The 27,022-nt window shown below is 44.6% G+C and overlaps 1 protein-coding gene across 1 annotated transcript in view; it reads left to right on the top strand.

The window, feature by feature from the left end:
* The first annotated feature begins 1,823 nt into the window (after positions 1-1,823).
* The window catches only part of LOC139413451 (chromodomain-helicase-DNA-binding protein 5-like), a 38,640-nt gene continuing 13,441 nt past the window's right edge, over positions 1,824-27,022 (top strand). The window contains exons 1-11 of the mRNA XM_071160869.1: positions 1,824-2,047; positions 17,467-17,618; positions 18,398-18,410; positions 24,272-24,495; positions 24,614-24,732; positions 25,122-25,369; positions 25,476-25,567; positions 25,810-25,936; positions 26,094-26,260; positions 26,376-26,594; positions 26,793-26,999. Of these exons, the coding sequence (XP_071016970.1) occupies positions 1,981-2,047; positions 17,467-17,618; positions 18,398-18,410; positions 24,272-24,495; positions 24,614-24,732; positions 25,122-25,369; positions 25,476-25,567; positions 25,810-25,936; positions 26,094-26,260; positions 26,376-26,594; positions 26,793-26,999 (1,635 nt within the window). The 5' untranslated portion in view covers positions 1,824-1,980. The remainder of the gene's footprint in view (positions 2,048-17,466; positions 17,619-18,397; positions 18,411-24,271; positions 24,496-24,613; positions 24,733-25,121; positions 25,370-25,475; positions 25,568-25,809; positions 25,937-26,093; positions 26,261-26,375; positions 26,595-26,792; positions 27,000-27,022) is intronic.

The raw sequence follows: 27,022 nt of genomic DNA, 5'->3' as shown, positions 1-27,022 counted from the left end.
ATATTGCACAAATCTGGCCTTTATGGAAGAGTGGCAAGAAGAAAGCCATTTCTTAAAGATATCCATAAAAAGTGTCGTTTAAAGTTTGCCACAAGCCACCTGGGAGACACACCAAACATGTGGAAGAAGGTGCTCTGGTCAGATGAAACCAAAATTGAACTTTTTGACAACAATGCAAAACGTTATGTTTGGCGTAAAAGCAACACAGCTGAACACACCATCCCCACTGTCAAACATGGTGGTGGCAGCATCATGGTTTGGGCCTGCTTTTCTTCAGCAGGGACAGGGAAGATGGTTAAAAATTGATGGGAAGATGGATGGAGCCAAATACAGGACCATTCTGGAAGAAAACCTGATGGAGTCTGCAAAAGACCTGAGACTGGGACGGAGATTTGTCTTCCAACAAGACAATGATCCAAAACATAAAGCAAAATCTACAATGGAATGGTTCAAAAATAAACATATCCAGGTGTTAGAATGGCCAAGTCAAAGTCCAGACCTGAATCCAATCGAGAATCTGTGGAAAGAACTGAAAACTGCTGTTCACAAATGCTCTCCATCCAACCTCACTGAGCTCGAGCTGTTTTGCAAGGAGGAATGGGAAAACATTTCAGTCTCTCGATGTGCAAAACTGATAGAGACATACCCCAAGCGACTTACAGCTGTAATCGCAGCAAAAGGTGGCGCTACAAATTTATCAAAAACATATATGAGGGATTGGAAATGATGCAGACAATTACATTGATGGAAGCAACAATCTATCCTCAATATTAAAGCTGATCCACCCCCTCAAAAATAAAATAAATTAACATATCATACGAAGGTGGATGATGGACATCCACAAGTTACTAAATACCAATACAAAGCGTAATATTTCATAATAATTGTGGTTTCCGGATTTAAATTGACTATGTTATGTCTACCCCTGAGTTCAGGTTGCAGCGTAACCTTGACAACTGTTCTAAGCAATCAACACAGTACTGGCTGCGTACTTGCAATTTTATGTAGGTGAAAAAGCAAGTAAGTTTGTTGAATGCATGTATACCTTGACTAAATAATTGCTCAAACAAAATGTATAATATATTTGAAATTGCCAATTCAAACAAGTTTAGTGTAGGTTGCAATAATTTCAGGAACGAATACATTCTCTGTAGAATATTACTTTGTAACATTGACTGTTCAACATGCGCCGCCTTCAAATCAAGATGCAATACACACAAACATATTATCGTTGCCCTTGTGTCAGCTAGCTATTTGCATCCTATATTTGAAAGTTTAAAGACGAATTACCCACATTGCCTCAAGTTTAATAATGCCAATATATATATTAACTTGGCTTTATGATTCTTGCCATTGTCATAATAGCCCACGTTTCATTAAAATACGCAAATTTGTCGATTATTCAAACCAAGTTGGACTTAGATGGTCTTACAACTGGATACATTACACTGCATCCAATCCATTTCAGACGAAATGCGAAGTGGGGGCTCAGGAGGGGATTGAGTGAAGTTTTTTTCCCCATATCCTGGTGTAACCTCAATTTCTACAGACTTGCTTGGGAAAACGGGCAAAGAGACAGACGGGGAGAGATGCACACATTGACATTGCTACTTGCAGCACTGCATACGACTAGTAAAAGTGGTAACTAGGGGAGCATGACTTAACTAGTTGTGGTGAAAATTATGGGATGGATTGTCATGGCAACAGACCAGACGTCACAATCTGGGCATGTGTGTTCCAGTTTTGTCTCTTTCTTATTTTCAGACTGGAGGACTTGGATAGAGAAGAGTGTAAAAGGAAATACATGTTTTCCTACAAAAAGAGGGAAGTCATCATTCTTGAAAATATACAGATATACATTTTATTTACACAAGACCCAAATAATTATTTTCGGGGAGACAATACGAGGTGAACAGTGGCGTTTTGAGGGTTAACTTTCAGTTAATTCTCAGGCAAGAGGTTTTTTGGTATGCGATAAAGATGCCTGGGTCGTTAAGCAATGAAGACGAGGGACAAGAGGACATGGATTTTGAAGACGAAATACCAGGTGAGGGAGTGAAGTAAGGTGGGGGGAGTTTCTGCCGGTCAGATATTTTGCGCTGCTACGCCTAGTTGAATGCGGGAAAAGGGCTTGTCGTACTATACGTTATAGGAGACAAGAGGGGTGGGGTGCAGTAAGCGTTTCAATTTTTGCACAACCCGTTGTTTTCCTCAGGGGCACATGTCCGCACTTGTCGCCACTGTGTCATCTTCAAATATGATATAGATAGACGAATGAAAAGCCACCATCTGTGGTACTGAAATGAGCCGGTCCGAGAAAAGGGGGACAGCCTACAATCCGTGCATTCTCGAGATTAATTTTTATTAAAAGCTCAGATGTTAGGCCACCGATCTCCATTTGACTTTGATTGCGATCAGCATATATCCTACATTTTTCTTATTAGAATTAGGCACATGCACACCATTTTATTTGTGCTGTTTTGAGGGTGCGCCCTTTTATTTTGCTGTTAGGCAACAATATAATATATTTGTGTGTTTCCATTTGAGGTCAGAAGTTTCACCTCACATGTTGTGACAACTGAATAAAAGGTATACGTTATTACTAAATTAATGTCCATAGACAGTCCAACTCTCCCTGGTGATGCACCATCATCAAAATTGAACAGCTGTGTCCCAATTGTTTTGAAGCTCTTGTCCAATTGATTCGGTAGTGGCCACAAATGTGCTAGGCTGTGACTGAACCCACGTGTACCAGGAAAACACTGGTTAGGGCAACTGTCCTGTTGATAAGTCAAGTGTAATCAAACTGATTGTGGCTGTCAACCAGCACAATGGGTTGATACTCTCCACACATCCATCATACTAGTTAATTGCACATGCCATTTTCCACAATGGTGTCTTTGTTACTGCACATTTGAGTTATTTAGCAGATACCCTCATCCAGAGCGATTTACAGTAGTGAATGCATCCAGTTTTATACCTTTTCATACTGGTTCACTGTGGGACTCAAACCCACAACCCTGGTTTTGCAAGCACCATGCTCTGCCAACTATGCCATGCAGGACTACTGCTGTGTTAGTCTTTCACAGAATATGACTGTGAAACAAAACTAATAGGCCTGCACATTTGAATGCACTCAAGACCACGTGAATCCTCCAAAGTTAGAATGGTGAGAGCATGGTGGATGAATTCTGTAAACCCATCAACTCATGTGGTCATCTGCAACAGGACATGCCTCTTATTTACACTGCTAGTTAAAGAGGGTGTCTATGTGGCCCCTGAGCCTGGTTCATAAATCTCTCCACCCATGACTGTCAACCAGGTCATACATCTCTGGGGAGCCAGTTGCTGAGCCAGGGGTGAGTTGATGAAGTGCCCTACAGCAAGTGCCTAAGTCAGGAGCCTGCCCTTTTATACTACCATGTCAGTTCAGTAAATAGAATCAAACATTCATAGTTTTCTCGTCCAGCTAGTGCCAGGCCCCAGATGATTTACGCCTGGATTAGCAGCCAGGGCAGACCAATATGCCCTCCTGCCCTCATAGCATTTAGCCTATTAGTGTGAAATGGTTGGCTGGTTATGGCACCAGTTTATCATGGTGCAATAATGACATTGCGTTAGGCCCACCTTTGTAATGTATTGTTAAGTATTTTGCTTGAATTTCATGCTGTTTGCGTGTAAGAGTGTTATGCACTGTGGATAGTTGGGGGTTTGCATTTAGCCTGTCATTAATACCAAAATGCCTGTGTCTGAGCTTCTTTCTGATAGTAGCCTATGGAATCAATACATGTACATTATTGTTTCCAACAACATTTCTGACTTTAGAACATACAGAAAAGGTTAATGAATGTAGTCATGGGTTTTATGGAGCAAACCGACTCACAAAATAACTTTTTTTTTATTGGTACAATTTATTAAAGAACTGGTTATCTTTAGAAGGGGGGAGAGCTCTGTGATTTCAGTACATGCAGTCTGACAGCTGCAACCTGAGGGATAAAGCAATCACTTATGCATATCCCCAATAAGCAACAACTAGTGGTTAAAAAGGGAGGTAAATTGCATACAAATAGCTATGGAATGTGATAATAAAGAAATCTTGCTACTGTTATGTTCCAGTTGGTTCTTCATATGTTTTAGATTTATTTTCTCTGAGTGTATCAATCAGTTCTGTTCTATAATTGTGCATATAGCATCTTCCTAACCATGCATGTGCCTGATGCTTTGATGAGAATGTTCTTCATATAGACCCAGCCAAGCTTGACAGCAGTCTAATGAACTTCAGGATTGGCAAGGGCCCTCCACAAGCCATGGAGGGAGAGCTGAGGACCCACAGTACAGTAGCTTCTACTGTTTGCTGTCACAGCCATACACTCCACCACTCACTGCCTCAAACTCATTGTTGTCCTTCCCATTGTCCTGTTCTTGGGCATGTCACTAGCGCTGTCCCCGTGTCTCAGTTTTACCTTTTGCTACTGCCTCTGACATTTCTCTTTGTCTTGTTTCCTTTTGAAATTGTTTCGTCCTTCAATGAAATTGAAAGATTATCATGGGCTTTTGTGTGCCTACTAAAGTCATCCCTGATTGGTGGGGGCTATTTCTGGAGACTCCACTGTGAAAGCTGACACCATTTTTGACCATCTGTGTGTGTGTGTGCGTGTGTGTAATGCTTACCCAAGTAAATGTGTGTTTTAAGTGTTTACTCGGTCACACTTGTTACCACTGCATTTTTGTTCAACTGCACATGTATGTTCTAATTACACTGTCATAATAATATACTGTGATCTCATAATATTTATGGTGCATGAAAAAGAATAGCAAATCACAAAGGAGCTGTAATGTTACATCAGCTGCCAGATTATACCTTGCCACCACCAGGCTTCTGCTGACTTTCCCTAAACTGACCCACAGTACATCTAACTCACTCTCACACCATCACTCTGTACCCTTAGATCGAGACTGCACTGCTGCCATTTATTACCACTCCCAAGACCCAGGAGCAAGAAAGTGAGCTCACAGTCAATGACTACTACTCTGATTCTATCATGAAGTCATACAGTCCACAGTTCAGAATGCTACACTATAACAGCATTTCCGCTACTAGAAAGACCAACATCAAATCAAATCAAATGTTATTGCTCACATACACATGGTTAGCAGATGTTATTGCTAGTGTAGCGAAATGCTTATGCTTCTAGATTTGACAGTGCAGCAGTATCTAACGGGTAATATCTAACAATTCCACAACAAAACTTAATACACAAAATCTAGTAAAGGAATAGGATGAGAATATATAAGATAAAATATACGGATAAGCAGTGACAGAGCGGCTACGATGCAATAGATAGTAAAGAATAGATAGAAAGGGATACAGTATACCTTATATACAGTGAGGGAAAAAAGTATTTGATCCCCTGATTTTGTACATTTGCCCACTGACAAAGAAATGATCCGTCTATAATTTTAATGGTAGGTTTATTTGAACAGTGAGAGACAGAATAACAAAAACAAAAACCAGAAAACCGCATGTCAGAAATGTTATAAATTGATTTGCATTTTATTGAGGGAAATAAGTATTTGACCCCTCTGCAAAACATGACTTAGTACTTGGTGGCAAAATCCTTGTTGGCAATCACAGAGGTCAGACGTTTCTTGTAGTTGACCACCAGGTTTGCACACATCTCAGGAGGGATTTTGTCCCACTCCTCTTTGCAGATCTTCTCCAAGACGTTAAGGTTTCAAGGCTGACGTTTGACAACTCAAACCTTCAGCTCCCTCCACAGATTTTCTATGGGATTAAGGTCTGGAGACTGGCTAGGCCACTCCAGGACCTTAATTTGCTTTTTATTGAGCCACTCCTTTGTTGACTTGGCCGTGTGTTTTGGGTCATTGTCATGCTGGAGTACCCATCCACGACCCATTTTCAATGCCCTGGCTGAGGGAAGGAGGTTCTAACCCAAGATTTGACGGTACATGGCCCGTCCATCGTCCCTTTGATGCAGTGAAGTTGTCCTGTCCCCTTAGCAGAAAACCACCCCCAAAGCATAATGTTTCCACCTCCATGTTTGATGGGGGGGATGGTGTTCTTTGGGTCATAGGCAGCATTCCTCCTCCTCCAAACACGGTGAGTTGAGTTGATGCCAAAGAGCTCCATTTTGGTCTTATCTGACCACAACACTTTTACCCAGTTGTCCTCTGAATCATTCAGATGTTCATTGGCAAACTTCAGACGGGCATGTATAGGTGCTTTCCTGAGCAGGGGGACCTTGCGGGCGCTGCAGGATTTCAGTCCTTCACGACGTAGTGTGTTACCAATTGTTTTCTTGGTGACTATGGTCCCAGCTGCCTTGAGATCATTGACAAGATCCTCCCGTGTAGTTCTGGGCTGATTCCTCACTGTTCTCATGATCATTGCAACTCCACGAGGTCAGATCTTGCATGGAGCCCAAGGCTGAGGGAGATTGACAGTTATTTTGTGTTTCTTCCATTTGCGAATAATCGCACCAACTGTTGTCACCTTCTCACCAAGCTGCTTGGTGATGGTCTTGTAGCCCATTCCAGTCTTGTGTAGGTCTACAATCTAGTCCCTGACATCCTTGGAGAGCTCTTTGGTCTTGGCCATGGTGGAGAGTTTGGAATCTGATTGATTGATTGCTTCTGTGGACAGGTGTCTTTTATACAGGAAACAAACTGAGGTTAGGAGCACTCCCTTTAAGAGTGTGCTCCTAATCTCAGCTCGTTACCTGTATAAAAGACACCTGGGAGCCAGAAATCTTTCTGATTGAGAGGGGGTCAAATACTTATTTCCCTCATTAAAATAAAAATCAATTTATAACATTTTTGACATGAGTTTTTCTGGATTTGTTGTTGTTGTTATTGTGTCTCTCACTGTTCAAATAAACCTACCATTAAAAGTATACTGATAATTTGTCAGTGGGCAAACGTACAAAATCAGTAGGGGATCAAATACTTTTTTTCTCTCACTGTACATATGAGATGAGTAATGTAAGATATGTAAACATTCTTGAAGTGGCATTATTAAGGTGACTAGTGTTCCATTTATTAAAGTGGCCAATGATATCAAGTCTGTAGGTAGGCAGCCGCCTCTCTGTGCTAGTGGTGGCTGTTTTACAATCTGATGGCCTTGAGATCAAAGCTGTTTTTTTTACTCCAAGCTTTGGAGTAAATGCGTGTGAGGGTGCCTTTGTGTGTCCTAAGACATAAGTAGAGTGAGCTATAAACACCCTCTCAATGATGGGAGAAGCCTGAAGTCACTCTCTTCACATTTGCGGTCAGGGCACCATTAACTGGGTATTTCCATAAGGAGCCTGTCAGAGAGAGTGGCCTAATGTGTGTTCCAGTAAATGCTGGACTTCTCAGGAATGAGAGGGTCATGAATCTCCCTTCTAATGGAGCGGTTCCGGTGGCCAAGACCTTGCAAGAAGGTCAGAGCGGTGCTGCCTGCCCGCCGTCCACGCTTCAATGTGGGCACAGTGTGCCAAGTGAGGCTGCAGTCTAGTTCAAACTGGTCCTGGTGCCAGCTGTCCTTTGCCACATGCCACAGTGATCCCCCTCATCACCCGGTATGAAGCAGCCACCTCTGGAAGACATCACAGAGCATTAGAACAATAGCTGCCAGAACGCCAGAGGCTTCTCTCTGGGATCACACACTTAGATGTGGTGCCTTAAATGCATTTTTACATGTGCAGACATAATGTGTTTGTCTCAATTGCATTGATGGTAGTGGCCATTTCTGGTAAACTTGGTGGTAAATAATGGCGGATTTCACATATCAGCAAGGAGGAGAATTAGATGTCTTGAGATGGAAACAGCAGATTTTCGCTCTCAACCTTCCTGTAGGTCTTAAATAAACAACTGCATTTCTTGTCATCTCAGCCAATTTTATCATGAGTGCATTTGAAAGAGCTGTAACATTAGCTGAGTTGTCGTAATGATGACATGCCTGGCAGGCTGCAAACTTAGATTTGATTTAACACTTAATTTTTTCTGTCTCAAAAGATAGATAAAATTATTGACACCCCTGTTTTCAATACATTTCAATACCTCACTTTGCGAGGATAACAGCACTGAGCCTTTTTCTAAAATGTTTTATGAGTTGAAGAACACATTGGGTTCACACATCTTAGACCATTCCTCCATACAGAAACATTCCAGAACCTTGATATCCTTTGCTTGTGATTATGGACTGTCATCTTTAATTCAAACCACAGGTTTTCATTGGGGTTCAAGTCCGGAGACTGAGATGGACATTACATGTTGATTTTGTGGTCAATTAACACTTTCCTTGTGGATTTTGACGTGTGCTTGGGGTTATTGTCTTGCTGGAAGATCCATTTGCGGCCAAGTTTCAGCCTACTGGCAGAGGCACCCGGGTTTTTGGATAAATTGTCCTGGTACTGGGTAAAGTTCATGATGCCATTGACTTTAACAAGGGCTCGAGGACCAGTGACGCAAACTAGCCCCATAACATCAAAGATCCACCACCATATTTTACAATAGGTATGGGGTAATTTTCTGCTTATGCATCCTTATTTGAGGCCACTCTACACTGGTGTGCATGGCCAAAGAGCTCTATTTTCATAAAGTTTATACAGTCTTTTTTGCTCATCTTTATTAAGGCTGCCAATAATTTTGAACCTGACTGTGGCTCAGAAATGAAAGAGCTCCCAGTGTGAGGTACTGCAGACATGTTGACTTAATAACTATAGAGCTGGCACTACACACACTTCATTTAAATACAATTACGTTGAACCAACATGGAATATACTTTGAATTGACACATACAGTACCAGTCAAAAGTTTGGACACACCAACTCATTCCAGGGTTTTAGTAGCCACCCTTTGCCTTGATGACTTTGCACACTCTTGGCATTCTCTCAACCAGCTTCATGAGGAATGCTTTCCAACAGTCTTGAAGGAATTCCCACATATGCTGAGCACTTGTTGGCTGATTTTCTTTCACTCTGCGGTCCAACTCATCCCACACCATCTCAATTGGGTTGAGGTTGGGTGATTGCGGAGGCCAGGTCATCTGATGCAGCACTGCATCACTCTTCTTGTCCCACTAAGCGCAAACCAGATGGGATGTCGTATCGCTGCAGAATGCTGCGGTAGCCATGCTGGTTAAGTGTCCTGTGATGGTCCTCATGAGAGCCAGTTTCATCATAGCGCTTGATGGTTTTTGCGACTGCACTTGAAGACACTTTCAAAGTTATTTGATCTTCATGTCTTAAAGTAATGACGGACTGTCATTTCTCTTTGCTTATTTGAGCTGTTCTTGCCATAATATGGACTTGGTATTTTACCAAATAGGGCTATTTTCTCTATACCACCCCTATCTTGTAAATACAACTGGCTCAAACGCATCAAGAAGGAAAGAAATTCCACAAATTAACTTTTAACAAGGCACACCTGTTAATTTAAATGCATTCCAGGTGACTTCCCAAGCTGGTTGAGAGAATGCCAAGAGAGTGCAAGGCCGTCATCAAGGCAAAGGTGTTACGGTGCGTGAATGAGGACCCAAAAGCGAATTAACTTAAACAGAGCTTCTTTAATTACCAAACATAGGTAGGCTCAGACGGACCGGCAGATTCCGACAGGACAAGACAAGGTTACAGCAAACATGACGACAGTCTGGTTCAGGCATGAAACACAACAAACAAGAATCCGACAAGGACAGGAACAAAAACAGAGAGAGATATAGGGACCTAATCAGAGGGAAAAAGGGAACAGGTGGGAAACGGGGTGACGAGGTGGTTAGGAGGAGACAAGGCACAGCTGGGGGAAAGAGGGGGAGAAAAGGTAACCTAACAACGACCAGCAGAGGGAGACAGGGTGAAGGGAAAGGGCAGAGACAAGACACAACATGACAGTACATGACAGTACCCCCCCACTCACCGAGCGCCTCCTGGCGCACTCGAGGAGGAAACCTGGCGGCAACGGAGGAAATCCTCGATCAGCGCACGGTCCAGCACGTCCCGAGAGGGAACCCAACTCCTCTCCTCAGGACCGTACCCCTCCCAATCTACGAGGTACTGGTGACCACGGCCCCGAGGACGCATGTCCAAAATTCTACGGACCCTGTAGATGGGTGCGCCCTCGACAAGGATGGGGGGGGGGGGGGGGGGGGAGACGAGCGGGGGCGCGAAGGGCGGGCTTGATGCAGGAGACATGGAAGACCGGGTGGACGCGACGAAGGTATCGCGGAAGAAGAAGTCGAACTGCGACAGGATTAATGACCCGAGAAATACGGAACGGACCAATGAACCGCGGGGTCAACTTGCGAGAAGCCGTCTTAAGGGGAAGGTTCTGAGTGGAGAGCCAAACTCTCTGACCGCGACAATATCTAGGACTCTTAGTTCTACGCTTATTAGCAGCCCTCACAGTCTGCGTCCTATAACGGCAAAGTGCAGACCTGACCCTCTTCCAGGTGCGCTCGCAACGTTGGACAAAAGCCTGAGCGGAGGGGACGCTGGACTCGGCGAACTGAGATGAGAACAGCGGAGGCTGGTACCCGAGGCTACTCTGAAAAGGAGATAGCCCGGTCGCAGACGAAGGAAGCGAGTTGTGGGCGTATTCTGCCCAGGGGAGCTGTTCTGACCAAGACGCAGGGTTGCGAAAAGAAAGACTGCGTAAGATGCGACCAATAGTCTGATTGGCCCGTTCTGCTTGACCGTTAGACTGGGGGTGAAAGCCGGAAGAGAGACTGACGGAAGCCCCAATCAAACGGCAAAACTCCCTCCAAAATTGAGACGTGAATTGCGGACCTCTGTCCGAAACGACGTCTGACGGAAGGCCATGAATTCTGAAAACATTCTCGATGATGATTTGTGCCGTCTCTTTAGCAGAAGGAAGCTTAGCAAGGGGAATGAAATGAGCCGCCTTAGAGAACCTATCGACAACCGTAAGAATAACAGTCTTCCCCGCTGACGAAGGCAGTCCGGTGACAAAATCTAAGGCGATGTGAGACCACGGTCGAGAGGGAATAGGAAGCGGCCTGAGACGGCCGGCAGGAGGAGAGTTACCGGACTTAGTCTGCGCGCAGACCGAACAAGCAGCCACGAAACGACGCGTGTCATGCTCCCGGGTGGGCCACCAAAAACGCTGGCGAATGGAAGCAAGCGTACCCCGAACGCCAGGGTGGCCGGCTAACTTGGCAGAGTGAGCCCACTGAAGAACGGCCAGACGAGTAGGAACGGGAACGAAAAGAAGGTTCCTAGGACAAGCGCGCGGCGACGGAGTGTGAGTGAGCGCTTGTTTTACCTGCCTCTCAATTCCCCAGACAGTCAACCCGACAACACGCCCCTCAGGGAGAATCCCCTCGGGGTCAGTGGAGGCTACTGAAGAACTGAAGAGACGAGACAAAGCATCAGGCTTGGTGTTCTTAGAGCCCGGACGATAAGAAATCACGAACTCGAAACGAGCGAAAAACAGCGCCCAACGCGCCTGACGCGCATTAAGTCGTTTGGCAGAACGGATGTACTCAAGGTTCCTATGGTCAGTCCAAACGACAAAAGGAACGGTCGCCCCCTCCAACCACTGTCGCCATTCGCCTAGGGCTAACCGGATGGCGAGCAGTTCGCGGTTACCCACATCATAGTTACGTTCCGACGGCGACAGGCGATGAGAAAAATACGCGCATGGGTGGACCTTGTCGTCAGAGAGGGAGCGCTGAGAAAGAATGGCTCCCACGCCCACCTCTGACGCGTCAACCTCGACAACGAACTGTCTAGAGACGTCAGGTGTAACAAGGATAGGAGCGGATGTAAAACGATTCTTGAGGAGATCAAAAGCTCCCTGGGCGGAAACGGACCACTCAAAGCACGTCTTGACAGAAGTAAGGGCTGTGAGAGGAGCTGCCACCTGACCGAAATTACGGATGAAACGACGATAGAAGTTCGCGAAGCCGAGAAAGCGCTGCAGCTCGACGCGTGACTTAGGGACGGGCCAATCAATGACAGCTTGGACTTTAGCGGGATCCATCTTAATGCCTTCAGCGGAAATAACAGAACCGAGAAATGTGACGGAGGAGGCATGAAAAGTGCACTTCTCAGCCTTCACAAAAAGACAATTCTCTAAAAGGCGCTGGAGGACACGTCGAACGTGCTGAACATGAATCTGGAGTGACGGTGAAAAAATCAGGATATCGTCAAGGTAAACGAAAACAAAGATGTTCAGCATGTCTCTCAGGACATCATTGACTAATGCCTGAAAGACAGCTGGAGCGTTAGCGAGGCCGAAAGGAAGAACCCGGTATTCAAAGTGCCCTAACGGAGTGTTAAACGCCGTCTTCCACTCGTCCCCCTCCCTGATGCGCACGAGATGGTAAGCGTTACGAAGGTCCAACTTAGTGAAAAACCTGGCTCCCTGCAGGATCTCGAAGGCTGAAGACATAAGAGGAAGCGGATAACGATTCTTCACTGTTATGTCATTCAGCCCTCGATAATCTATGCAGGGACGCAGAGACCCGTCCTTCTTCTTGACAAAAAAAAACCCCGCTCCGGCGGGAGAGGAGGAGGGGACTATGGTACCGGCGTCAAGAGCTACAGACAAATAATCTTCGAGAGCCTTACGTTCGGGAGCCGACAGAGAGTATAGTCTACCCCGGGGGGGGGTGGTTCCCGGAAGGAGATCAATACTACAATCATACGACCGGTGTGGAGGAAGAGAGGTGGCCCTGGACCGACTGAACACCGTGCGCAGATCGTGATATTCCTCCGGCACCCCTGTCAAATCACCAGGCTCCTCCTGTGAAGAAGAGACAGAGGAAACAGGAGGGATAGCAGACATTAAACATTTCACATGACAAGAGACGTTCCAGGAGAGGATAGAATTACTAGACCAATTAATGGTCGGATTCTTCTGTTACGGTGCGTGAATGAGGACCCAAAAGCGAATTAACTTAAACAGAGCTTCTTTAATTACCAAACATAGGTAGGCTCAGACGGACCGGCAGATTCCGACAGGACAAGACAAGGTTACAGCAAACATGACGACAGTCTGGTTCAGGCATGAAACACAACAAACAAGAATCCGACAAGGACAGGAACAAAAACAGAGAGAGATATAGGGACCTAATCAGAGGGAAAAAGGGAACAGGTGGGAAACGGGGTGACGAGGTGGTTAGGAGGAGACAAGGCACAGCTGGGGGAAAGAGGGGGAGAAAAGGTAACCTAACAACGACCAGCAGAGGGAGACAGGGTGAAGGGAAAGGGCAGAGACAAGACACAACATGACAGTACATGACAAAAGGGTCGCTAATTTGAAGAATCTCAAATATTAAATATATTTTGATTTGTTTAACACGCTTTTGGTTACTACATGATTCCATATATGTTATTTAATAGTTTTGATGTCTTCACTATTATTCTACAACATAGAAAATAGTAAAAATAAAGAAAAACCCTGGAATGAGTAGGTGTGTCCAAACTTTTGACTGATGTTGTCACATGCACCAAATATAACTGGTGTTTTACCATGAAACGCTTGCTTACGAGCCCTTCCCAACGATGCAGAGTTTAAAAATAATAATCCAAATAAAATAGTAACACAAGAATAATACCAATAAATACATGAGAATGGAACTATGTACAGGGAGTACAAGTACCAGATCATTGTGCAGAGGTATGAGGTATTTGAGGTAGATATGTACATAAAGGCACTCATGCTGGCACTGGTGCCAAGTGCCCCTAAGCCACTACTGTTTCTCCTTGAAATTAGAGAATAGTCCAAGAAACCAAATATTGTACAGTAAAGTGACTAGCCATCAGGATAGATAATGAAATATAGAGTGAAATACTTCAACTATGACAGGCAACATGAGAAAAAAAAATCCAGAAAATCACATTTGTAGGATTTTTAATGAATTTATTTGCAAATTATGGTGGAAAATAAGTATTTGGTCACCTACAAACAAGCAAGATTTTTGGCTCTCACAGACCTGTAACTTCCTCTTTAAGAGGCTCCTCTGTCCTCCACTCGTTACCTGTATTAATGGCACCTGTTTGAACTTGTTATCAGTATAAAAGACACCTGTCCACAACCTCAAACAGTCACACTCCAAACTCCACTATGGCCAAGACCAAAGAGCTGTCAAAGGACACCAGAAACAAAATTGTAGACCTGCACCAGGCTGGGAAGACTGAATCTGCAATAGGTAAGCAGCTTGGTTTGAAGAAATCAACTGTGGGAGCAATTATTAGGAAATGGAAGACATACAAGACCACTGATAATCTCCCTCGATCTGGGGCTCCATGCAAGATCTCACCCCGTGGGGTCAAAATGATCACAAGAACGGTGAGCAAAAATCCCAGAAACATACGGGGGGACCTAGTGAATGACCCGCAGAGAGCTGGGACCAAAGTAACAAAGCCTACCATCAGTAACACACTACGCCGCCAGGGACTCAAATCCTGCAGTGCCAGACGTGTCCCCCTGCTTAAGCCAGTACATGTCCAGGCCCATCTGAAGTTTGCTAGAGAGCATTTGGATGATCCAGAAGAAGATTGGGAGAATGTCATATGGTCAGATGAAACCAAAATATAACTTTTTGATAAAAACTCAACTCGTTGTGTTTGGAGGACAAAGAATGCTGAGTTGCATCCAAAGAACACCATACCTACTGTGAAGCATGGGGGTGGAAACATCATGCTTTGGGGCTGTTTTTCTGCAAAGGGACCAGGACGACTGATCCGTGTAAAGGAAAGAATGAATGGGGCAATATATCGTGAGAATTTGAGTGAAAACCTCCTTCCATCAGCAAGGGCATTGAAGATGAAACGTGGCTGGGTCTTTCAGCATGACAATGATCCCAAACACACCGCCCGGGCAACGAAGGAGTGGCTTCGTAAGAAGCATTTCAAGGTCCTGGAGTGGCCTAGCCAGTCTCCAGATCTCAACCCCATAGAAAATCTTTGGAGGGAGTTGAAAGTCCGTTTACCCAGCAACAGCCCCAAAACATCACTGCTCTAGAGGAGATCTGCATGGAGGAATGGGCCAAAATACCAGCAACAGTGTGTGAAAACCTTGTGAAGACTTACAGAAAACGTTTGATCTCTGTCATTGCCAACAAAGGGTATATAACAAAGTATTGAGATAAACTTTTGGTATTGACTTATTTTCCACCATAATTTGCAAATAAAAATAAAAGTTTTTTTTTCTTCTCATTTTGTCTGTCATAGTTGAAGTATACCTATGATGAAAAATTACAGGCCTCTCATCTTTTTCAGTGGGAGAACTTGCACAATTGGTGGCTGACTAAATACTTTTTTGCCCCACTGTATATATAAACTGAAATATCACATTTACATAAGTATTCAGACCATTAACTCAGTACTTTGTTGAAGCACCTTTGGCAGCGATTGCAGCCTTGAGTCTTCTTGGGTATGACACTACAAGCTTGGCACACCTGTTTTGGGGGAGTTTCTCCCAGGTTGGGAGGTCTTTTCAGGTCTCTCCAGAGATGTTCGATTGGGTTCAGGTCTGGCCTCTGGCTGGGCCACTCAAAGCCACTCCTGCATTGTCTTGGCTGTGTACTTTGGGTCATTGTGCTGTTGGAAGGTGAACCTTCGCCCTAGTCTGAGGTCGTGAACGCTCTGGAGCAGGTTTTCATCAAGGATCTCTGTGTACTTTGCTCTGTTCACCTTTCCTTCGATCCTGACTAGTGTCCCAGTCCCTGCCGCTGAAATACATCCCCACAGCAAGATGCTGCCACCACCAGTCTTCAACCTAGGGATGGTGCCAGGTTTCCTCCAGACATGACACTTAGCATTCAGGCCAAAGAGTTCAATCTTGGTGTCATCAAACCAGATCATCTTTTTTCTCATCGTTTGAATGTCCTTTAGGTGCCTTTTGGCAAAGTCCAAGCTGGCTGTCATTTCTACTGAGGAGTGGCTTCCGTTTCGCCACTCTACCATAAAGGCCTGATTGGAGATGGTTATCCTTCTGGAAGATTCCTCTATCTCTACAAAGGAGCTCTGTCAGAGTGACCATATGGTACTTGGTCACGTCCCGGACCAAGGCCCTTCTCCCCCGATTGCTCAGTTTGCCAGGCGGCCAGCTCTAGGAAGAGTCTTGGTGGTTCCAAACTTCTTCCATTTAAGAATGATGGAGCCACTGTGTTCTTGGGACCTTCAATTCCGCAGAAATGTTTTTGTACCCTTCCACCGATCTGTGCCAGGACACAATCCTGTCTCGGAGCTCTATGGACCATTCTTTTGACATCGTGGCTTGGTTTTTGCTCTGACATGTACTGCCAACTTTGGGACCTTATATATACAGATGTGTTCCTTTCCAAATCATGTCCAATCATTTTAATTTACCACAGGTGGACTCCGATTAAGTTGTAGAAATATCTTAATGATGATCAATGGAAACAGGATGCAACTGAGCTCATATTCCGAGTCTCATAGCAAAGGGTCTGAATACTTACTTAAATAAAGTATGTCTGTTTTTAATACATTTGCCAAAAATTCTAAAAACCTGTTTTCACTTTGTCATTATGGGGTATTGTGTGTAGATTGATGAGGAAAACATTTATTTAATCAATTTTAGAATAAGACTGTAACATAACAAAATGTGGAAAAAGTCAAGGGGCCTGAATGCACTGTATATGGTGTGTGTATATTTTGCTTTGCGTAGGGTCAGAGCAAGATAGAGTCAGCGCAGATAGTTTGGGTACTATTATTGACTATTGAGCAGTTTTGGGGGTAGAAGCTGTCTTTGAGCCTGTTGGTCTGAGAGCAAATGCTTCGGTACCGTTTGCCGGACACACGTGGGAAGATGCATGCAGCTTATCCAGTGGTGAATGGGAATGTATAGATAGACATTTCTATGGGTCTCTCATTGATAATGAACACCTAGTGTCTGTGTGGCCCCTCTTGACTAGCCTGGCTAAATGGAGGCTAAGTGGATTGCAAGCCAATGTTTGTGCTATGGAGACGGGGAACCCCTCCTCCCTACTCAGTGTCCCTCTGGGAGTGGTAGGCTGCAGGGCTAGTCTAGTGTTGGCTGGCTGATTGACTCTGATACATGTGCTGCATATTTCATGCCCTCCAGTCTGTGTTTGTGTGTGAGGAGGCACCGTGGGAGTGTCTCTTTATAGTGATGTACTGTCTACTGTCTAAGTCTCCCTGGCCCTGCTGTCTCTCTTACTCCTCTGTGACCCACTATGGCAGCATTGAAGTCTGGAGCACCGTTATACACTGTTGTCAGCATGCTTATATGTATACAACAATATTGAGACAATACAATTGACAGAGAACTAGCAGCCCACTAGGTTAAGGTTTGAGCCGTGCCTGGCCAACAGGATATAAGGTAAAAGGGGGAGGATGGTAAAGTGATGACTAACAGAAGCCCCATGAAATCTGTATGTGTTACAATAAGAGTCAAAGTTGTGAATACGTGTATCATGTGGTTCTGAAGGCCATGTTTGTGTTTGTGTGTGTCTAGATGAGGATGAGGATGGTCAACGTAACACTGTCCCGCTCACACCTCTGGACAGCTTTTTCACTGACAACGACTCCCTCAAACAACAGAAGAAGAAGAAACCCAAAAAGATGAAGGAGGGCAAGATGCCCAAAGTCAAGAAGAGGAAAAAGGAGGTAAACTCTTATCAGATTACAATCATGTCATGCAGAATAACACAGAACCTCTAAAAAGCTACAGTAGATGTTGTGCCGTATACTGTAGTCCTTGAGCAGCCATTTATATTGGCTGGGATTGAACTCCAATTTCTTTACTGGGGTACAATATTTGGTTTCTTGGACTATTCTCTAATTTCATGGAGAAACAGTAGTGTCTTTGGCTTAGGGGCACTTGGCACCAGTGCCAGCGTGAGTGCCAGTGTAAGCTGTGGGCTTTGAGTGCTAGTGTAGATTGTGGATCAGGAGAAGCGCCTGTCCCTGTGGCAGTCAAAATGGGCGGTCGGTCAGGAGTGCTAGAGCGTGTGCCAGTAGGTTCCAACAACATTGTGACAGAGCTATTCTGACAGCAGAACTCTACCAGGCATTAGTTCCTGGCATTCAGAAAACAAGCTTTAAACAGCAGCACTGAGCTGAGGCTCTCCACATACCACACCACCACCATATATCAAAACAGACAACAAACCACTCCTGCATTTTATTTGTTTCCACGACTGCTCCTTAGATTCTTGGCTATTTGAGGTTAACCACAAGTGTGCCTTGAAAGACATCATAGTGAAGTCAGGGGAAAATGTTTGGTGCAACACAGTGACAGTGAGCCAGAGGAAACATCCCTCTGCCATTTGAGGGCCTTGCTCTTTATACAGTTTGTTTTGTCTTTGCGGTGCCTGTTTCTCATTTGTGTGTCCCCTGCTTGTGTTCGCGTTTGATCAGTGTTCTGAACTGTGGCGGTGACAGAGCAGGGATGTCCCTGTCCAGGGCTGCCAGCTGCACTGTGAGGAGCTCTGGTGGCCAGTCTGTCACCGGCCCTTTGGCTGGCCACGATAAACACTGAGCATTGGACCCCGCTGTGCTAATGAGGGGTCTCCCTGTCTCTTTCCTCTCTCTCACACACTCTCTTTCTCTCCATACCGCTCTCTTTCCATGCTCAGTTCACAAGCTCTGCTAGACAGTACACTGTACGTGTTTATCAGGCAGCACTCTCTGTTAAGGGAAACCACAACTAGCTGTTATTCACTTACAATCTCTCCCCAAAGTCTACTGTCAGACATAGGCCACGGATCAATGGAGGTTACAGCCCTGTCAGTGGGCCTCTCTCCCCCAGGTCAGTCTCAGAGCTGAGAAAGCAAGCAGTGCTCAGACTCCCTCTAGCAGGCCCCAAGCACACACCACAGGAGAGCTGTTAGCACTGATGACTGGCTAGATCAGTTTTAAGGAGAGAAATCCCTTTAGGGGGACTGCGAGTTGATAGACAGCAGTGCCCCCCCCCCCCGTTGCACTGTACAATTGTACGCAGTTGGGTGTTTATGGTATCGTTAGAATGTGAAGTTTGTGTATTCAATCTGACATTAATTTCCTAAATAATGGTTGCACATTATACAATTAGTATGTACTAATTTAATTTAGTACTGAAACTAGATGCTGAACAGAAATTAAGTTGATACCAAAGGGAAGTCGTTATATATAGGAATAAACCATTTGGTTATGCTTTAGGACTTTATTTATTTTTCATGATCTCCCAGGAGAGTCCTCCTCTTTCTTTCCACGCTGGTCTTATGTATCCTGTGATGTGTTTGCGTACCATTGAACCCTGTGTGTGCCGTCAGTGGTTGGGTTAAGTCACTTCTCTGCAGTTTCTCTCTCTAGATTAACGGAGGTTCTGCTTCTCTGCTTCTACTACTTCCACCACCCCTCCACCCTTTTTCATTTGGACCTCCCTCCAAACTCATTCTCTCTCCTTCTCTGTATGCATAAATGAGATTTGTCTAGACGGGCGCTGGAACACAGGCTCTGCAACCACAGGCCTCTGCATAACAAGCTCGTTATGCAAACGTGTCTGATTGGATGGCACTGTTTCATTGGCTGCTGCTGCTATAGAGTGAGGGTAAGAGAGAGAAAGGGAGCGAGAGAGAGAGCTCCAGACTCTGCACGGGTTGGTCGCCATGGCAACACAGACGGGCTGGCGGTGGGGTTGGCGGGCGCTGCGGCAATGTGAGCCTTTCCCCTGCGCCACAGAGCGAGACGCCTGCGAGTCTCTCCATGGATCCACACAGGCCTACTGTGCAACAGGCAACAAGCTGCACACAGCTCTTTCATGCGCATGCACGCACACACACACACACACACACACACACACACACACACACACACACACACACACACACACACACACACACACACACACACACACACACACACACACACAAACACACAGACACACACACACACACACACACACACACACACACACACACACACACACACACACACACACACACACACACACAAGCCAATGCCAGTGCTCACTCATACACTTTATCTATAAACGTTCATCTGTGTAGCCTTCCAGATGTTGCCATAGCGAGGCCATGGAGACAATAGAAGGAGACAATACCTGCCCTAGTCTTATTGACTGTGGCTGGGAGGGGGAGATGTGATTGAGCACCCGCTCAAGGTGTATGATGCTGTGTTGTTGCAGTTCTCTGTGTAAGCAGCAGCCAGTTTAGAGGTGAACAAGCCTCTGATCATGACTTCTATGGAGCTCTCAACAAGCTGGGTGCTAGATATTCAATTGATGAAATGTGACTGACCACCTCGATTCCGTCTTATATAGCAAAATTTGAAATGGTGTTTCTTACATTGGATAAAAGTAGAGACTCAGCTACAAAATGGTGTATAATACACTGCATTTGAGGAACAATGGGAAAGTAATTCTGCTTTGAAAGTTGATACATTTGTAACTACACTTTTTAGAAAATGGCCCTACTGGAGAGCTCTTCTTCGCCTACACCAATTCTGCATCATTCACACTCTCTTAAGCATTAGCCCCACCCATCTCTTTACGGATTTACATATGGGGCAATGTGATAAACATACTGAGTAAGGTATTGTAGTAAACAACCAAAGATTTCAAGACTACAGTGGAAAGTAGTAGCCTAAAATTAGGGAAAACTCCAGGTAAAAATTTGAGGTTGAACGATTATGATTTTTCAACGCCGATACCGATACAGATTATTGGAAGACCAAAAAAAGCAGATACCGATCAATCGGCTGATTTTTATATATATATTTGTAATAATGACAATTACAACAATACTGAATGAACAATTAACATTTTTATTTTAACTAAATATAATATATATAAAATAACATCTATTTAGTCTCCAATAAATAATGAAACATGTTCAAATTGGTTTAAATAATGCAAAAACAAAGTGTTGGAGAAGAAAGTAAAAGTGCAATATGTGCCATGTAAGAAAGCTAACGTTTAAGTTCCTGAGAACATATGAAAGCTGGTGGTTCAATATTCCCAGTTCTTCAATATTCCCAGTTAAGAAGTTTTAGGATGTAGTTATTATAGGAATTATGACGCGTCGACTATTTCTCTCTATACCATTTGTATTTCATATACCTTTGACTATTGGATGTTCTTATAGGCACTTTAGTATTGCCAGCCTAATCTCGGGAGTTGATAGGCTTGAAGTCATAAACAGCGCTGTGCTTCAAGCATTGCTAAGAGCTGCTGGCAAACGCAGTAAAGGGCTGTTTGAATGAGCCTGCTGCTGCCTACCACCGCTCAGTCAGACTGCTCTATCAAATATCAAATCATAGACTTAATTATAATATAATAAACACAGAAATACAATCCTTTGGTCATTAATATTGTCAAATCCGGAAACTATAATTTCGAAAACAAAACATTTATTCCTTCAGTGAAATACGGAACCGTTCTGTATTTTATCGAACGGGTGGCAACCCTAAGTCTAAAAATTGCTGTTACATTGCACAGCCTTCAATGTTATGTCATAATTACGTAAAATTCTGTCAAAATTAATTACGGTCACACAGTTCGCAACGAGCCAGGCGGCCCAAACTGTTGCATATACCCTGACTCTGTTGCACTGAACGCAAGTAAATTGACACAATTTCCCTAGTTAATATTGCCTGCTCACATTAATTTATTTTAACTAAATATGCAGGTTTAAAATATATACTTCTGTGTATTGATTTTAAGAAAGGCATTGATATTTATGGTTAGGTACATTTGTGCAACGATTGTGCTTTTTACGCGAAAGCGCTTTTGTTACATCATCACCCATTTGGCAAAGTTGAAGTAGGCTGTGATTCGATGATAAATTAACAGGCACCGCATTGATTATATGCAACGCAGGACAAGCTAGTTAACCTAGTAATATCATCAAACATGTGTAGTTAACTAGTGATTATGTTAAGATTGATTGTTTTTTATAAGATACATTTAATGCTTGCTAACAACTTACCTTGGCTCCTTGCATCCACCAGGTTCTTTTGATTCTACACTCGTGTAACAGGTGGTCAGACTGCCATGCAGTTTCCTCGTGGATTGCAATATAATCGGCCATAATCGGCGTCCAAAAAGGCAGATTACTGATTGTTATGAAAACTTGAAATCAGCCTTAATTTATTTGCCTTGCCGATTAATCGGTCGACCTCTAGTAAAAATACAATTTATCTAGTTCTAGGCCTATATCCCAATCTAACTTTGGTGCAGGTCATGTTTTTCTTTACTTTACTGTCTCTGGTAAACACGTGTGTAAATAATGGGTCATGCGAACAAAATGCTATACCTACCCCCCAGCCACATCTAGCTAAGTGGATGGGTCATTATTGTCTAGACATGTATGCATGTTCATGAAATACAATAGATGGCCATAATCACCCCCAGACACACCTCGCTAACTTGATGGATCATGTAATCATCTGGCGAAGTGAAGTCTTTTGTTTTGGCATGTAGCTAGTTAGCTAGCTAAACAATGAACTATAATCCCAACCCTTACCGTACAAATGGATTATCATAGCTAGCCACCGTGCATGAAATGCTGTTGTGTGAATATGCAGGTAGCTAAAGCTAACCAACTAACTTTAATGTTAGCTACTGTAGCTAGCTAACATTAGGCTATATATAGCAATGCAAATAGCTTTCTGAGATACAAATGATATTACTACACAGATCATACACGTAATGTTAGCTAGTGAGCCAGCAAGCTAACGTTCGCTAGCTAGTGAACAGTATGCTTTAACTTGCAATGAAAACGACTTTCTGACAAAATTAGAAACTTATAATATCTGAAAATTTTGCTAGACTCTTACCCGTATACATGGTTCCAGTCTGCTTCACGGAAGACTGGAACCACTTTAACTAAGTAAGACGTCTAGCTGTGTCGTTTCCGTTTTGTTTTGGTGCTACAGCTTGTTTGGCCCATTGTGTCAAGTCACTCTGGTTCTCACTGACCCTGTGCATAAAGCAGTCCATCACAACTTTCCCCCACTGATCTTTGTCAATAGCGCCTGCTAAATTCAGGGGATCATTGTTGTTGAAAGCAGTAGCAACACTTTTGCATTTCTCCATGGCTAACATTATATTTTTCAAAAAATCCACAGTAGCAAGGATTATCCATGCATTTTAACCTTTATTTAACTAGGCAAGTCAGTTAAGAACACATTCTTAATTTCAATGATGGCCTAGGAACAGTGGGTTAACTGTCGTGTTCAGAACGACAGATTTTTTGATCTTGCAACCTTTCGGTTACTAGTCCAATGCTCTAACCACTACGCTACCTGCCGCCCCACACTGAGAAGCTACGTGGCAGACCAATTCGAACTCATCTCCCGGCATGTCCAGCATATCCATTATCTCAGCCAATTGTGGCTAGTGGGAAGGTTCCTGGCTTTTTCCGTGGCTAAACCAACTAGGCTTGTAATTGAACCGTTTCATTAATATTTACAGATGGTATACACTTTTGTTATAAAGGCACGTGAAAGTTCACATGTTCCAGAAGGCATTCCTGCCAAAAAAGAATTTTGATAAAAAATAAATGTTTACGTTCAAATGCCTCTCCTGTGATGTGATGTGCGACATACAGCTTCCTGAAACGGTTACAAATGGTCATCATTATCCAGATGGTATGGGGGACTATCTTTTTTTTGTTGTTGAATTTTACCCCTTTTTTCTCCCCAATTTCATGGTATCCAATTGTTGTAGTAGCTACTATCTTGTCTCATTGCTACAACTCCCGTACGGGCTCGGGAGAGACAAAGGCTGAATGTCATGCGTCCTCCGATACACAACCCAACCAGCCGTACTGCTTCTTAACACAGCGCGCATCCAACCCGGAAGCCAGCCGCACCAATGTGTCGGAGGCTACTGCACCTGGCAACCTTGGCTAGCGCGCACTGCGCCCGGCCCACCACAGGAGTCGCTGGTGCACGATGAGACAAGGAGATCCCTACCGACCAATCCCTCCCTAACCCGGACGACGCTAGGCCAATTGTGCGTCGCCCCACGTTACGACAGAGCCTGGGCGCGAACCCAGGGACTCTGATGGCACAGCTGGCGCTGCAGTACAGCGCCCTTAACCACTGCGCCACCCGGGAGGCCGGTATGGGGGACTATCTTTCCTCTTGAAGTACAGACTATGTATGTTAGTGTTATTTGCTGACTCATTGTCTGTGCATCAAATGTCTCCTGAATGATTGACAGGCAGAGGGGGTGAGATTATAAGTGAAAGTAATGATAGTGTTGAGACGATAAACAATGTTGTATCTGTGTGTGTGACAGGGTGGAGGAGTAGGAGGTGGTGGCAGTGACTTGAAGGATCAGGCCCCTGAGCGGGAGGATGACCGTCCACTGCAGGGTCCAGAGATTGGCTCAGAGAGCGAGAGCAGCACCTACGCCCCTACCACAAAGAAGAAGAAGAAACCTAAGGATAAGAAAGAGAAGAAACCCAAACGGAAGAAGAGAGAAGAGGAGGAGGAGGATGACGATGATGATGATGACGAAGATGATGAAAATAACAAGGTACAGTAAGAGTGCCTCTGTTAAAACATCTCTGTCTAGTTTGATATGTATTTGATATTATTTGGGGCCTTTTTGGATTTATAGACTGAACTCTTACTTCAGTGTTGTTGTGCCCCAGGAGCCCAAGTCGTCCAGTCAGCTGATGCAGGAGTGGGGTCTGGAGGATGTGCAGTATGGCTTCACAGAGGAGGACTATACAACCCTCACCAACTACAAGGCCTTCAGCCAGTTCCTCAGGTACTATACATGTAGGATCATCATTTAATGCCTTTCTTGTCTATGGATGGCTGTCATGGCTGTGTAGCTTAGTTGTAGTTTGAGTATATCCAAATAAAACTGTACAGAGATACTGGAGCAGTGTGGTGAACACTGGACTGTTTGTTAGAGAGAGAGAGAGATGTTGTGGCTGTGTGTGACAGCCTGGAAGCTCAGAGACTGAATGCATTGACCGAGTATCTCAGAGAGACCAATGTGCCGAACCACAAGACATTGGTTGACAAATCACAATCAAAGTACTCACACAACAAAAGTCACTCTAGTGCAGATTGTTACAGTATATAATTAACTAAGAAAATAACAAGATAGTAAGATCACAGTGTTCTTTCTCTTTCCCTGACTTTCCTCAGGCCACTTATTGCCAAGAAGAACCCTAAGATCCCCATGTCAAAGATGATGACAGTGTTAGGGGCCAAGTGGCGAGAGTTCAGCGCCAACAACCCCTTCAAAGGCACCTCTGCAACTGCTGTGGCTGCTGCGGTGGCTGCTGCCGTGGAAACGGTCACCGTTGCCTCGCCCACCTCTGTCAAAGAGATCACTACACTGTCAAGCTCTCAGCCTGGGCAAATCAGAAAAGCCAAAACCAAAGAGGGAAAGGGTAAGGGCTGTCATTAAATAATTCTGTATATCAGTATGTATTGAAATGTACTAATAAAGTACCCTCTATACCTCTCTGGCCTTTGCTGGATGTTGTTGTCCTATAGGGCCTGGGGTTCGACGGAAAACAAAGACTGTAAAGGAGGTAAAGAAGAAAAGTAAAGGGAGGAAGACCAAATCAAAGAAGAAAGCATCCTCGGTAAGGTTTGGAGCGGCACGTCTTCTTTCTTACCTTCAGTCACATAACTATGACTTGAGAAGATACAGTAGATTGTTCTTCCCACACTCAGGTATGGATGAGGTACAGTGTGTGTGCTTATTGTCTTAGTTAAACAGCAAAATACAAATGTTGGGGTTTTATGTCCAAACTTGTGTGTGAACGTTATTGGCTCTCATTGCTGATTGACTGTGTGGTTGTGAATGACTCGTGTCTGTTGGCAGAGTGAGGAGGACTTTGGGCTGGAGGAGTCGGACTTTGATGATGTCAGCATCCACAGTGCCTCGGTGCGCTCTGATACCTCGGGGAATGCCAAGAAGAAAGCCCGGAAGGGTCGGAAAAAAAGGAAAAGTATGCTATGTCCGTTATCTACACTAACCAGTTCCACTAGTTTATACTGTATATCTTCCTACCTTTTCATAACCCTCATAACCTAATGACTGTTACTGCTGTGTGTGAAGACACAAACTACATTAACTTTTATCTGTGTTTCCTGTCTTGTGTTCAGGAGAGGATGGGGAAGGCTATGAGACAGACCACCAGGACTACTGTGAGGTGTGCCAGCAGGGAGGGGAGATCATCCTGTGTGACACCTGTCCCAAAGCCTATCACCTGGTGTGTCTGGACCCTGAGCTGGAGAAAGCTCCCGAGGGCAAGTGGAGCTGCCCCCACTGTGTGAGTAGTACACCTTAACCTGGACTATCACTAAACACAGCAGAAGTACATCATCCCTATCACATTGTAGAAAGATATACAGTACATGATCACTATCCCTCATCTGTGCATTCAGGAGAAGGAGGGCATCCAGTGGGAGGCCAAAGATGATGACGATGAGGAAGAGGAGGTTGCGGTTGAGGAAGAGGACGACCACCTGGAGTTCTGCAGAGTGTGTAAAGACGGAGGGGAGCTGCTGTGCTGTGACACCTGCCCCTCCTCCTACCATATCCACTGCCTCAACCCTCCACTGCCTGAGATACCCAATGGGGAGTGGCTGTGCCCACGCTGCATGGTGAGTGACAAGTTCTCCCACCAGTCAGTGTGATGATCCAGTTGATGAACCATGTTATTTGTGAGAATGCACTTGGCTCTCCATTATTAAAATAGACTGCTGGAAACAAAATGAAAGTGTCATTCTCTGTGCAGGCTCCCAAGAGAGAAAAGAGAGATAATACCATGCTGTCTCACACAACTCTCTTTTCCCCTCTAGTGTCCACCTCCGAAGGGGAAGGTACAGAGAATTCTCCACTGGATTTGGGGGGACCCCCCCTTACCAACTGAGGTGCCCCCTGGCCCCGATGGAGAGACTGTGGACCCGCTGGTAAAGCCCCCCCTGAAGGGCCACCCGGAGAGGGAGCTGTTTGTCAAGTGGGCTGGTCTCTCCTACTGGCACTGCTCCTGGGTCAGTGAACTGCAGGTGAGACACACATTTGTCTGTTT

This window comes from Oncorhynchus clarkii, chromosome 7 (genome assembly GCF_045791955.1).
Source record: "Oncorhynchus clarkii lewisi isolate Uvic-CL-2024 chromosome 7, UVic_Ocla_1.0, whole genome shotgun sequence".
Lineage (NCBI taxonomy): Eukaryota > Metazoa > Chordata > Actinopteri > Salmoniformes > Salmonidae > Oncorhynchus > Oncorhynchus clarkii.
This window is presented reverse-complemented; position numbering and strand designations above follow the sequence as displayed.